The sequence below is a fragment of the Pecten maximus genome, chromosome 11, assembly GCF_902652985.1.
Source record: "Pecten maximus chromosome 11, xPecMax1.1, whole genome shotgun sequence".
Classification (NCBI taxonomy): domain Eukaryota; kingdom Metazoa; phylum Mollusca; class Bivalvia; order Pectinida; family Pectinidae; genus Pecten; species Pecten maximus.
In genome coordinates, this window is record NC_047025.1 from 13,321,322 (window position 1) to 13,334,142 (window position 12,821).

The 12,821-nt window shown below is 33.8% G+C and overlaps 1 protein-coding gene across 2 annotated transcripts; it reads right to left on the reverse strand.

Annotated features, from left to right (window-relative positions):
- Positions 1–3,365: 3,365 nt before the first annotated feature.
- Positions 3,366–12,726, reverse strand: LOC117337332 (ADP-ribosylation factor-like protein 2-binding protein). Of its 2 annotated transcripts, none has more exons than XM_033898255.1 (7): positions 12,662–12,726; positions 10,990–11,047; positions 10,433–10,494; positions 9,245–9,351; positions 8,280–8,365; positions 7,638–7,734; positions 3,366–6,639 (listed from the first exon to the last, which is right to left on the reverse strand). In XM_033898255.1, the coding sequence occupies exons 1-7, from the start codon at positions 12,690–12,692 to the stop codon at positions 6,469–6,471; spliced, it is 612 nt and encodes a 203-aa protein (XP_033754146.1). In that variant the 5' UTR covers positions 12,693–12,726; the 3' UTR covers positions 3,366–6,468. The 2 variants fall into 2 exon arrangements, with proteins under 2 accessions (XP_033754146.1, XP_033754147.1); XM_033898256.1 differs by lacking the exon at positions 12,662–12,726 and adding an exon at positions 12,077–12,235.
- Positions 12,727–12,821: the final 95 nt, after the last annotated feature.

The window sequence follows — 12,821 nt, forward strand, 5'->3', positions numbered from 1 at the left end:
ACTCCTAATATTGAACTGATTACGTAGTTCAAAACCCGATACCTTACAAATTTATGTTAAACTCATTATTCTTGGACTCATAAACCCTTAAGTTCTATATTTTTTAAACTCATTATATTGGACGGGGAAGAATTGATTGAACACTGTATATACCGGAAATGAAAATTCTATATCTAGGACACCCTAACCTGTAAGTCGATGAACCTATTGCTTTAATTCTTGACTATTTAAAGGAATTTCACTAATCAGAACGTAATGTTTCAGAATTTGCTAATCAGGAAATAAAAACTCCTAGTTCCAGGACACTTAAACTCTTCAAACTTGGGATACTAAACTTCTAATATTGGACAGATTATGCAGTTTAAAATTATGTTCATTCATTTGAACAAGCTTGGTAGCCCTTCACCACAGTAAGCCACAACCTTATATTAGGTCTCTGGTCCTCTTGGTCATTGTAAAGAAGTTTTTAAACGATTTAAGCTTATTTGACCCCCGTGAACTTGAATGTAGGTAAAGGTCAGTCATTTGAACAAACTTTGTAGCTCTTCAACCTAGCATGCTACAGGCCAAATATTAGATCTCTGCGCCTCGTGGTTATTAAGAAAACATTTGAAATATTTTAACATATTTGACCCCTGTGACCTTGAATGTAGGTTAAGGGCATTCACTATAAACAGACTTTGTAGCTCTTCACTGCAGCATGCTACAACCAAATATCAGGTCTCTGGGCCTCTTTGTTATTAAGTCGTTTGAATATTTTAGCATATTTGACACTGGTGACCCTGAAAGTAGGTCAAGGTCATTAATTTTAACAAACCTAGCAGTTCTTTACTGCAGCATGCTACTGGCCCTATATCAGGTCTCTGGGCATCTTGGTTATTGAGCAAAAATTGTTTAAAGGGAAAAGTTGATGATGGACAAGCAGGTGAGCTAAAAAAAATTGTAAACAAGGAGCCGCAAAGCTTGGCATTATCCCCCGCGCCCCGCAGTTGGTGTGAAAACCCAAATACATGTATATATCAAGCTCAAAGTAAGAGTTATTAAGGAAACAGTAATTTGGTATTTTTGATTAAGTCTCCATGGTGACAGAAAAAATACCGAAAATGGAAGGTCCGCAATAGCAAAAGGCACAACTAGTCTGATATATTCAGAAAGTTTCAAGCAGCTGCGTTGAACAGTTTTGGAGTTATAGCCCAGAATCAAAAGGAAACAGAAATTTGGTATTTTTGATTAAGTTTCCATGGTGACAGAAAAAATACCGAAAATGGAAGGTCCGCAATAGTAAAAGGCACAACTAGGGCACTAGTCTGATATATACAGAAAGTTTCAAGGAGCTGCGGCAAACGGTTTTTGAGTTATAGCCCGGGAACAAAGGAAACAGTAATAACAATTAAGTCATCCAACAGATGATGTTGACTTGTGATGCAAAGATGGGTATTTTTCTGTTACATTCTGTATGCTTCAATAATGTGTCTTACTGTATGTATTCTTTTGTATATGTTGCTGTGAAAATTAATGTACAGAACTAAGTTTGGTTTGTTTTTATTTAACGTCCTATTTACAGCCAGGGTCATTTAAGGTCGTGCCAGGTTTTGGAGGTGGAGGAAAGTCGGAGTACCCGGAGAACAAGAGCTGTTGGAGAACAGCATAGCTCGTCTCGCAAATGTTTGTCAATAAATAATCAAAATATATTAATTGGAATGGTTTCGCAAATTGCATTAATAATATTTATATTGTTTACTTGATCAGATTATGCTTTGTGATCAATTCATGCAATTTTCAAAACCATACGAATTTATATATATATAAATTATTTATTGACAAACATTCGGGAGACAAGCTATGCTGTTGGTTGTAGATTAAATGAATATATTAAATACAAATGTAATTGCTTTTGGACATATTTCTTCAATTTTTTGACAAAATATTATCCTGATGAGAGTTGTCTCCCTTGAAAAATGTGGATCGGTATAAATTGTCTATTGTGAGCATTTTCACATTGTTTTATTTTCAGTTTCACCCCAAGAAGGGATAGTGTAACTCCATAGGGACTCTTTTACCAAATATCAGCACCCTAGTACAATCATAAAGTGATGTGTTAAATAGCTTTCAACATTTGCACCTTTTTTTTTTTTAACTGTGTTTTTTCCCCCAAAAAATATTTCAGTTTAACTCCGGCAAGGGATAGTTTAACCCCCACAATGAACCTAATACCATGTATTACTATGCCTTTCAACACTCACAATATTAACTTAACACAAAGTCCAAAGATTTAAAAAGAAAAACAAAAAAACACAGATTTAAAAAGAAAAAATCCAATTTTTTTCTAAAGTTTTTTACCAGGAAGGGATTGCCTTACTCCATAGGGACTCTATTGCCAAATATCAGCACCCTAGTACAATTATAAAGTGATGTATTAAAACCTCTTAACACTTGCACCAAAAACTTAACGCAGAAATATTCTAAGTCCAAAAATTTGAAAATTCTGGTTTTTTCCAAAAAAAACTTTTAGTTTAACTCCGGCAGGGGATAGTTTAACCCAAGAGGGAGTCTATTACCAATTATCAGCACCCTAGTACAATTATAAAGTGATGTATTAATACCTTTCAACACTTGCACCAAAAACTTAACGCAGAAATATTCTAAGTCCAAAAATTTGAAAATTCTGGTTTTTTCCAAAAAAATCTTTTAGTTTAACTCCAGCAGGGGATAGTTTAACCCAAGAGGGAGTCTATTACCAATTATCAGCACCCTAGTACAATTATAAAGTGATGTATTAATACCTTTCAACACTTGCACCAAAAACTTAACGCAGAAATATTCTAAGTCCAAAAATTTGAAAATTCTGGTTTTTTCCCAAAAAAATCTTTTAGTTTAACTCTGGCAGGGGATAGTCTAACCCCAGAGGGACTCTATTGCCAATTATCAGTTTCACCCCCGCAGGGACCATATTACCATAAATTACTATGCCTTTCAACACTTGCACCAAAAATTTAACATTTGGAAAACCAACGCCGACACCGATGCGACGACATAAGCTCTCACTCTTCTTTGAAGAGACGAGCTAAAAACCACCGACCTATGTTCAGTACCTGGCAATTGCCCCACATAAGTTTCGAACTCGCAACCCAGAGATGGAGGGCTAGTGATAGTGCCGGGACACCTCAACCACTCGGCCACCGCGGTCCCTACAGAACTAAGTAATTGAATATTACTGGTATGGCCGTTAGGTAAGTGCCTGTATTTATGTCCCAGCTCATGGATATCAGAAAATTAAGGCTATTAAATTCTGATTTGATTTTGACACTGAAATGCGATTAAATCAGCATTCTTGAATCAAACTGACTAAACAAGAGAAACACAGGTTGAGTTTAAATAATAATTTATTCATGTAAATATAATAAATTTACATGTAGAAATAAACAAACATTCACTTTCTCGCTGTTACAACCGACACAGAAACTTACAACCTACATACAGACACTTTCGTTCTCACAAACTACACTGTGTAATTCCACTTACAACAAATAAACTCTTCTCTTGTTATACAGGCTAACAATATACTTCCTTTAAGGATTTCATTTTCATTGCTGAGGAAAATTTGAAGTTAGATATATAAACTTTTGGTACATCTGAAATCCTACAATAGAATAATTCTAATTATGGAAAAGAACAAAAGCATAGTAAGTTTCAGCTTTTCAGTATGTGTGGACAAGAGGTGATGGAAGAAATTTTGCCAGGAAGTCAATTTCAGAAAGTCTTTTACAATCTAATTTGTATTTACTGTACTGTAAAGGATAACGTCTGTACGATCTTACTGTTATTTATTTGTAATTCCCCAAAGTCAGTCACATTGTTATAAAATCTAGTAATCTAGAAAACAAGATTAGCTGATGCAAATGTTTATGAAAAGAATACAAAAAGAAAACTGCATTCAATGATCAACTGCAAATGGAGCTGTAACCAATATCAACTATCTAATATCATCAACCAATCAGACTGCTGTACATGCAATAACCATGCATGACCATATTAGATCAATCAACCAATCAGGTCACTGTACGAATAAGATCAAATGACCACAGGCCTAGGTCACTGCACGAATAAAATCAAATGACCACAGGTTACTTCACTAATGAAATTAATTGACCAATCACCTAACTAGATCAAACATATTGATCAACTGACCAGGCTCTGGTTTAATCCCTTAAAATTCTTTAACTTAAAAAACTCCATAGGAGAGCATTATTGGATTTAACCAAAAAAATTTAGTTAAGAATTTAAACCTTTCTTCAATAGTGTTAGGCTTTGCAATGGAACATTTCAAGCTAAGGAATGCCCTTCAGTTATGGAACTCTGATAAAACCAATGCCTGGTCCCTTGATTAAAAAGATCAAATGACCGCTCATCTTACTTGATCAACTGACTTATCAGCAGCCTCGACAAATCAGATCATTCTATGATCAGATCACCTGACAAAATATAAACCAGAAAAAGAAAAAAAAGTTTCGACCATATAGCTAAACACACACACATCAATCTTTCAATCAATTTTTGTCAACCTCCCTTAACATAAAACGTAATTTTTATTCAAGTGCTGTCAAGAAAGAAAACATCAACAAGAAGTTGGAACCTCCTTTCATATTTCGTTTTCAAATTACACAACAACGCAAAGCGAGAATAAAATTGTAAACAAATAAAGAAATATAAACAACCTTTCAAATTTTCTTCAAAGCATTGTCACTGTTTTTTGCTACAATGCCCTTCTCTTAACAGTAAAGGTCATGCCCAACAACACAGGGACTTGGTACAAATTTCCAACCCCTGTCAAAAAAAGGAGGTTACGTACATCTATATAATATATAATACCTGTGGACTTTGGGTTGGGAATATTGCCATGTCCCTGTGTCCAAAAAGACATACCAAGTCTCTCATTCAGCCTTATTGAAAAATAAACTTTATAAAAACAGTTGATATGTCACAAATCTAAGGACGGACTTTTTTTACATTCAGTGATTATAATTATTTACAAGTACTTATTGAAACCTAGTTCAGGTGAGTTGTGGAATGAAAAACATAATGAGATGACGAGATGGTGAGATATAAATGGAAGGCAGTAGAGATTAACAGTCACTGTAGGATAACACCGGAGTCTAAAATACTAACTCCAGTTTTATCTGGAAGGCGTGACGTACACTTGGGATTGAGAGTAGATGGAGAGACTATTCGAGATAACTAATAAAACAAATTAATGTTCCCTATCAAAACAATATTTTGTATCACACAGGATTAAACCTGGTTAAACATTTTAGGAGATACAGGGGGCATTTTAAGACTGATGATGTTATTCATTAGTTTCTATCAAAATAATAATACCACTCAATGCCTGGGTATATGCCACAGAATTATAATTGTTTAAAGATCAAAGAGATGCATGTTTTATTTACAATAACACTACCGTTAGATGATTGGAAAAATCAAACTGGTACAGAGAAATGAAACAATAGTAATTTCATACCAGTAGAATGCACAGTGAATTTAAATTCGGCTCCCTGAAACTCTAGTTGTCTAAAGTTTCATAAGGAAGATGCTTGGAATTAAATCTTTCTTTCGTTATTTTCAATCTAAACAAGACTTGTCTGCTCCCCTCCGGATCCAACACTATGGAAATTGTGCAATATTTGGTTACATTTCGGTAATTCTAAAAAATGTAGCGTTTTTAAGACTTAGAAAGGAACACTGAATGTAAATTATTTCAATATCTCAAAACTTTCGTATATTGTACTTCCCTATAATGCAATGTATCCGTGATGTGGTGGTTATTTCCCTTTAGCTCGTATAACAGTTCATATCAAGTCCCGATTATAGCCAAGTGAAGCCTATTTCACAAATTTCTTTGCCTTTTCATAAATAAAACGTTTATGTGATAGTGTAGAGGTAGAATACATATATTTATCCTTAAATCTTCAGTCTATTATTATGTAACTTTTTACTTGTCCAGGATCTAAAATTTAACAAATCATGTTTTTTGATTACATTTCAATAACATACAAAACAACCACCATACCAGTTGTGTTTGTGGAATCACAATGAAAATCTTGCGACACATTTTAACATTTTCTGTGTCAATGGAAATGGGATTTTACTCCCCCATAGAACAGTTTAAACAAGGAAGTCTTCAGACAAGGTGTAAGGTTATACGATACAACAATAATTCAAGATGGACACTGCCATCAAATGGTGAATTTCATTAACTACAAGAAAGAGGATATCTTTCAAAATGAGCATATCTCAACTCCATGTATACACATGAACACCGACTCAATACGGTGAACATATGAACTTTTTGGCAGAAAGATTCGTCGGACACTCCACCATCATACAAATCCACACATTCCAGGCAGTATTGATTCACCTGCGATGGACATGGTAACATTTCATTAAGCACTAATTCACTAGGGATAGACACTATTTCTGCTCCGGTCCATCTCCAAATGAATGTCCCGTTAGAGAAAATGTGCAGTCGTCCAATGAGATTCCTCCATCATCTCCACCGTCATCTGCACAGTCATCTCCGCCACCTTGCATGGAAGTCACCATAATTCCTCCACTCAGGTCCACTGTTCGTCCTTCTTTGTCCTGGAAAAGACAGACAGTTACAAAAAACTTTACCATGATCAAATTCACGCAAAAACTTTTGAAACAGAACCAAATTTGTGCAGTGATTTTTCTGTTGCTTACAATCTATAACAAATATGATATGGCATAGCATACAAATCCATAGATTAAAGTATGGTTTATTTTTTATATCTCTGCACCCAAGATATGTACAGCAAGTGTATACCTATAGAAGGAACATTGCATATGCAATGATGTATATCAATCGTACTTCCCAGCTCTCCCTATCAAGTAGGGAAACTCTCGATCTTGGATACTAAATTTAGACATATTATTAAGATGTCAGTAAAGTTTCTAACATTTCAATTAGTCTAAAAAAGAGCAGCTTAAGATTCATACAGGTATCCGTATTAGTTTTCCATATAAGCACTTCTATTAAGCTTGGTAATTTGATTGGGAAACCTACTTAAAAATCTCTAAAAGTTTCAAATGATTATGTATACAGATTGGGCTTATTCACACCTTCCTATGAAACCTTCAGTCCAAACATTAAATTGAAATTATATTTTAGGACTTAAATCCAATGCCAAAAGTCAACTAGAAGTTGCAATTACACTTCATTTCAGTACAGGACATGTAACTTTGCTATGTTGTATGTATGTATACCTAGCTATAAACCTACTGTCTGAGTTTGATGTTCATACATGAAATGATGACTCAGAAGTTTTCAGTATTACCATGGTCAAAGGACTTAAAAGGTGATCACAATATCAACATTACAAAACATACCACATTTTCATGAATACATAACCAGCTTCTCCCTAACCTCCCCGGCCTCCCAAGTTTTATATTCATGCATAAAACTGACTGCATGAATCATGTATATTCAACACAGAAGATTTATTTTCATTTGTATACTCATTCAATACTCAATTCCTCTCATCAATCTGAATTTTGTCCTTGACAACAGATATGCTTCGTCTTATAAAATCTACTGGAACGCTGTATACATTACTTACTGCTTTAAAATCAAGAAACATTTCCTTAAACACCATGAAGTCACTAAATGTTAGCAGCATCTCAAATATCTCGCCTTCCAGCTCATTTTTTCTCTCCCTGTCAAATGAAAACATACAGTGACTGTGTAACATTTCTGAAGCAAGTGCAAATTAAATGTATATGTATATACATGTCATATCATAATTGGTTCAAGGATTTTTGAGAATATTTCGAAAATGACAAATTATTTTTCAACAACCTTGTAAATGAAGAAGCAGTGTAAAATTTGGAAATACAATGTATTGGTTTTAGTTGTGTGGTAACAGGATGGACATTCATTTTATACAGAGAGATAGGTCATTAGTTTGAGCCATGTATATATATTATAATGTTGTATTTCATTCCTCCTTCCTTTCAGGGCTATTCCATTAAAATATCTCGCAAATAGGAAGACTCCAGGTTTGACAAACAGGGATATCCATCCATAGAAGTGATTTAATTCAAACAGTACCATGAAATATTGAGCTGCTTTTTCTTTACAGGTGTTCGGATCATATTAATGAATAGTCCTCATTATATAATAAAAGCTTACAAAGTATCAAACTATTAAACACTAACAGCCATAGAATTAAGGAAGGCCTCTGATATTAATTTATACTTACATAATTTGGTGTGTAAATTCACCCATGGAAAACCCTGGCATGCGTTTTGTGAGTTCATCGTTTAAATGTGTTTCTATTAATTGAACCTGTTAATAACAAATCAAAACTTCCAATTAAAACATTTCTAAGGTCATAGTATGTTCTATCATACCTGAAATACTAATTAGCCTCCAATGTTGATTTCAAATGAAGAAAAATTTGACAAGAGATTATATGCATGGTGGATTCTCAAAAAATATCTAATATTGAAAAAACAACATGTGAACAGATTTGTCAACCATTTCACTCATTGAAAATTTCTCTGTTACTCAGAATATCTCTGTCAACCCCTAGGGTAAAATAACACGTGTTGGTACCAATACAATGATGTAACAATGTAATGACAACAACACAATGACATCATATTGACAATTCAATCCCATCATGTCAACCATATGTTGCATTAAATATTTGAACAACTCAACTCTAGTGGAAAAAAGTAACCTGAACGAAACAAACATGAATTCATCAACCAAAAGTTTGTTTCAAAAGTCTTAAACACCTTTTATATATATGCCATTGCATTGGATATTTGTATGCGTCGAATGCTGTTTAACAAATCAACATTTAAATAATGTCAGCTTAGCCTGTCAACTTTAGTCAACAGTGGGGAAGAGGGAGCTTGAAATTATGTCAACTGTAGTCGACAACGGTACTGAAAGAGCTATAAGCACATATTGCTTACGGTAATAAAAATCAAACATTTTACTTTTGCTTTGGTGTCTTCTGCTCAAATGAGTGCCATTCTTGATGACTTGGTACCAAAACAGAAGTGTGGCCAGATTTCAAGATTTTTCTTGAAGGAGATGTGCGCAGACTTGAGAACCAAATAATGATTTTGTTTTAATTTTGAAAAACCTAGAGATCTCTGGTTGGATAGATATTTTATCGAATTGCCCTTATCCTGCCAGCTGTTGTGAACTTACATATTCTCTATGGATATCTGTATATATAAATTTGTTTTCTTCAGAGTCGTCAAACTCCTGGTAATATTTCTCTAAAAATTCTGTCTGTATTCTCTGGAAGTCATCATCTGCAAACAAAGTAAAAGGATATACAGTCAAGGTTTGTCTGAAGCGGCTTAAATATTGATCCAACAAAGGTTGGAATAGTGATATAATATTACATTGTGGTTGGGTGACGCAGTTGAAACACACTTGCCATTCATCTAGATAGGCAGCCAGGGCTTGATTACCTGATTGGATGTGAAAGGTATAATTGGGGTCACATGCCCGATCATGTGAGTATTCTCTGGGTACTCTGGTTTCCTCTCGCACTTGAAGTGACTTCCAACAAGAGTGATTAATATAAGTCGATATAAATTGTTTTGCAATTGTAGTAAAATAAACTAAGTTTACATATATAACAAAATGTCCACCAGAATATTGTCTATTCAGAGATCGCTCAACACCATATTGGTTGGTAATGTGAATAGACTTACCCGGTAGTAGTGTTACCAACTAAAGGTTTTATCATTCCCAACATTTTAGTGAATGTACACTCTATCGCCTTATTCAGGCAATCCTATGAAAGCTAAGAGTATGGACACATGTCAAATAGACAAATTTTTGTACTGGTTGTGATGTTTAGCAGGAATATTAATGTATATTCACATAAATACTAATGACTAGATAACGTGAAGAAAATGTTTCCTGAGGTTTCCTATGGTTGGGTATCATGATACAATTACCCATATATATATATATATATATACAGTACAAGTACAGCCCTGCACCAACCAAAGGTTTGGTTGTTAACAAGTACCAGCAGAAGCATTTTGAGTCATTTCATCAAACACGTAACCAGTGACATAGAGTGTATATGATATCTAAAATTATAATGGAAAGTCAGGAGCTATGATAACTCTTTTACATATATAAAGCCCCTGACAAAATGCTTCTGTGAGGTGTGCAGTCAAACACAAGCTTCTAACCACTCTCTCCCCTATATATATAGCCAATTCAGTTTTGAGATGCACATGTTCCCCACCAATGGTACAATTTACTGTTTCCCCCTGGGTTTTCACCTTCCACAATACATCTGTTCCCTTATCAATGTCACAGTAAACATTTACAATCTACACACCTTACTTGGTATATATAGTTGATACTCACCCATAATAATATCCTCAACATGTCCAATAGTCTCATCAAACTTTGTATCTACAGCACTGGAACTGAAATTACAAAAACAAAACCACTTCAATATCAGATTATAACTGTTTGGCTGCTTTGGCATAACTCATATGATCAACATTTCCCATCAGAAAAAAGAAAACATTCTTTAATACATGTATATTTTTTACATTTGCTCTGTGTTTTCCCACCAATACATGCTAAGAGGCAGTTGCCACCATACGCCTATAACACCCGGTGGGTGATCATGATCATGTGACATTAAAAAAGGCATGAATTATTTTGTTGGTTCAGTTTTTTTCAAAGATGACGAAAATGATAAGAGAATGTAAATAAGTACTGAACAGTAGTTTTGATGTTGTTATGATTGATTCCTTGCTGTCAATCGACTATAACAACATTAAAACCAGTGTTCATTGATTAAGTATTAGATATATTTATATGTTGTACTGTAGGACGCCATTTGGACTTACATGCATCATAAAATATATTTTGCAAGTTGTACATTAGAGAAATATGCCTGAGTGAATACAGACCTAGAAACAGCAAGATCCTCATCTTCATGGAAAGAGAAATCCATCGGTTCTATACCATCTGAAATGATCAATGAATATAAAGTTTATTTTCTGACAATGTGCAAATACTTAAATAGCATTATCACATACATTGTGTTGTATATGCATCCATGCAATATACGGCTCTAATATGAATACATTTCAGTGTATTAAGCAATCTTGCTTTGCAGAGTTTTATCTACAGTATTTCTAATGCTGCTTCTTCAAATGCAGGAAAACATTTGAATTTAATTCTGTTTATCTACAATTTGTAAACAATCGCAAGGGAGACAACGGTACTTCCTTAAAGCATTTATGAAAATCACCATGGTATATGCCAAAGGATACACAATGTTTTGTTTCCATGATCATCTATGATCTTATGAGGGATATTAAGTGATGTATATGAGGTATACATATATATATATAAATATTAAATCATATTCAGAGTATTTTTATGGGGAATTAGAGTCTATTATATAAATATTTATATTGATAAAATGCAAACTACTGTGGGGGTGTAATAGTTAAAAGACTACTTATTAATTGTCACCTTGTTTCAGACATGGAACATGTTTTTCCTCTGTTATTTTCTTCTTAAATGTGATTTTTATTTATTTCACAAAAAAATCAAGAAAATTCAACCAAAATAGCAAAATTCAACCTTGATACAATCATATATTTTTGTAATGTTACAAGAAATTAATAAAAATATTCAAAAAGTTTGGTGTTGAATTCCACATACCTCGATCCCTTACACTAGGCCTAATGATCATGACTCCACATTGCATCATGGCAATGACATAAAGTCAAATACTGGCAACTGTTTTTTTTATCAATGTAGGCCTACCCATCAAATGGTTTGAAAATTACATGTAGGCATAACATTTTTAGTAATATAAATGTATTACCAAAACATAAAAAAAAGAGAAAATGAAATAAATCATAATTATTTATTTTATGACAAAGCTAGATATTTTAAGCATATGTTTTGGCAACCATCACATAGGCCGACAATATCAAAGATATATTTACCGTACTTAATTTTGTTCTTTAATAACATACTTACAACACACACTGACACTCATGTTGAGATGGCTGTCTTTCCACAACAATATATCAAAATATTTCCTGAACAAGTTGTGTCTCCGATACTGTTTGTTTTCACGACTGATAGCTCGAACTTGAACGGATTCCAGTTAAAGCTAAGCTCGTGTCAGAACAAGTCCATTCAGGAAATGGCACTAATTAGTAGTGTTACACGCGAGTATCGCTGTGAGAAATTACTTTTGAGACTATCCCCAAATGTATTTTTGGGAACCATTGTTAGCTTGAGCCTTTATTATAAGCCAAAAATATTACACGCACCATCCACCGAGTAAACGCCATGTTTTAATTGTGAAGTTAACAGAAACCTAATTTGTACAAGAAATTCTTAAAGAAATACAATATGAATTTCCATTTGATGCCACACACGATTTTGCCAAAACAATGATACACTTGCTTTATTTTAGGGCAATTATCGAGCTTTTCTTGAATAATAGATGTATGAAATGATATAATATATAATCACTGTTTCTAAAATTGTCATTTATACTCAAAATCAATGTTAGGAAAATCTGAAAACACTGTCAAAATACAAAAAACAACTTACCCGCCTGGTCATCGTCAAAATTGGATGCCATGTTGGAATTCGGCGGAAGTGAAAACACCGGTGTCGATACCGTTTTGTTCAGACTACACGTTTCTTGCAGCGATATATAAATAATGGATATAAAATACAATGAAACACAAGAAACTCAAATTTTTCACTG

Coding starts and splice junctions, on each gene's coding strand:
- LOC117337332 (XM_033898255.1), bottom strand. CDS start 12,692: ATGGCATCCAATTTTGACGATGACCAGGCGG. Junction 10,495..10,989: donor GAGGATCTTGCTGTTTCTAG/GTCTGTATTCAC, acceptor TTGTAATTTCAG/TTCCAGTGCTGTAGATACAA. Junction 8,366..9,244: donor CAGATATCCATAGAGAATAT/GTAAGTTCACAA, acceptor TGTTATTAACAG/GTTCAATTAATAGAAACACA.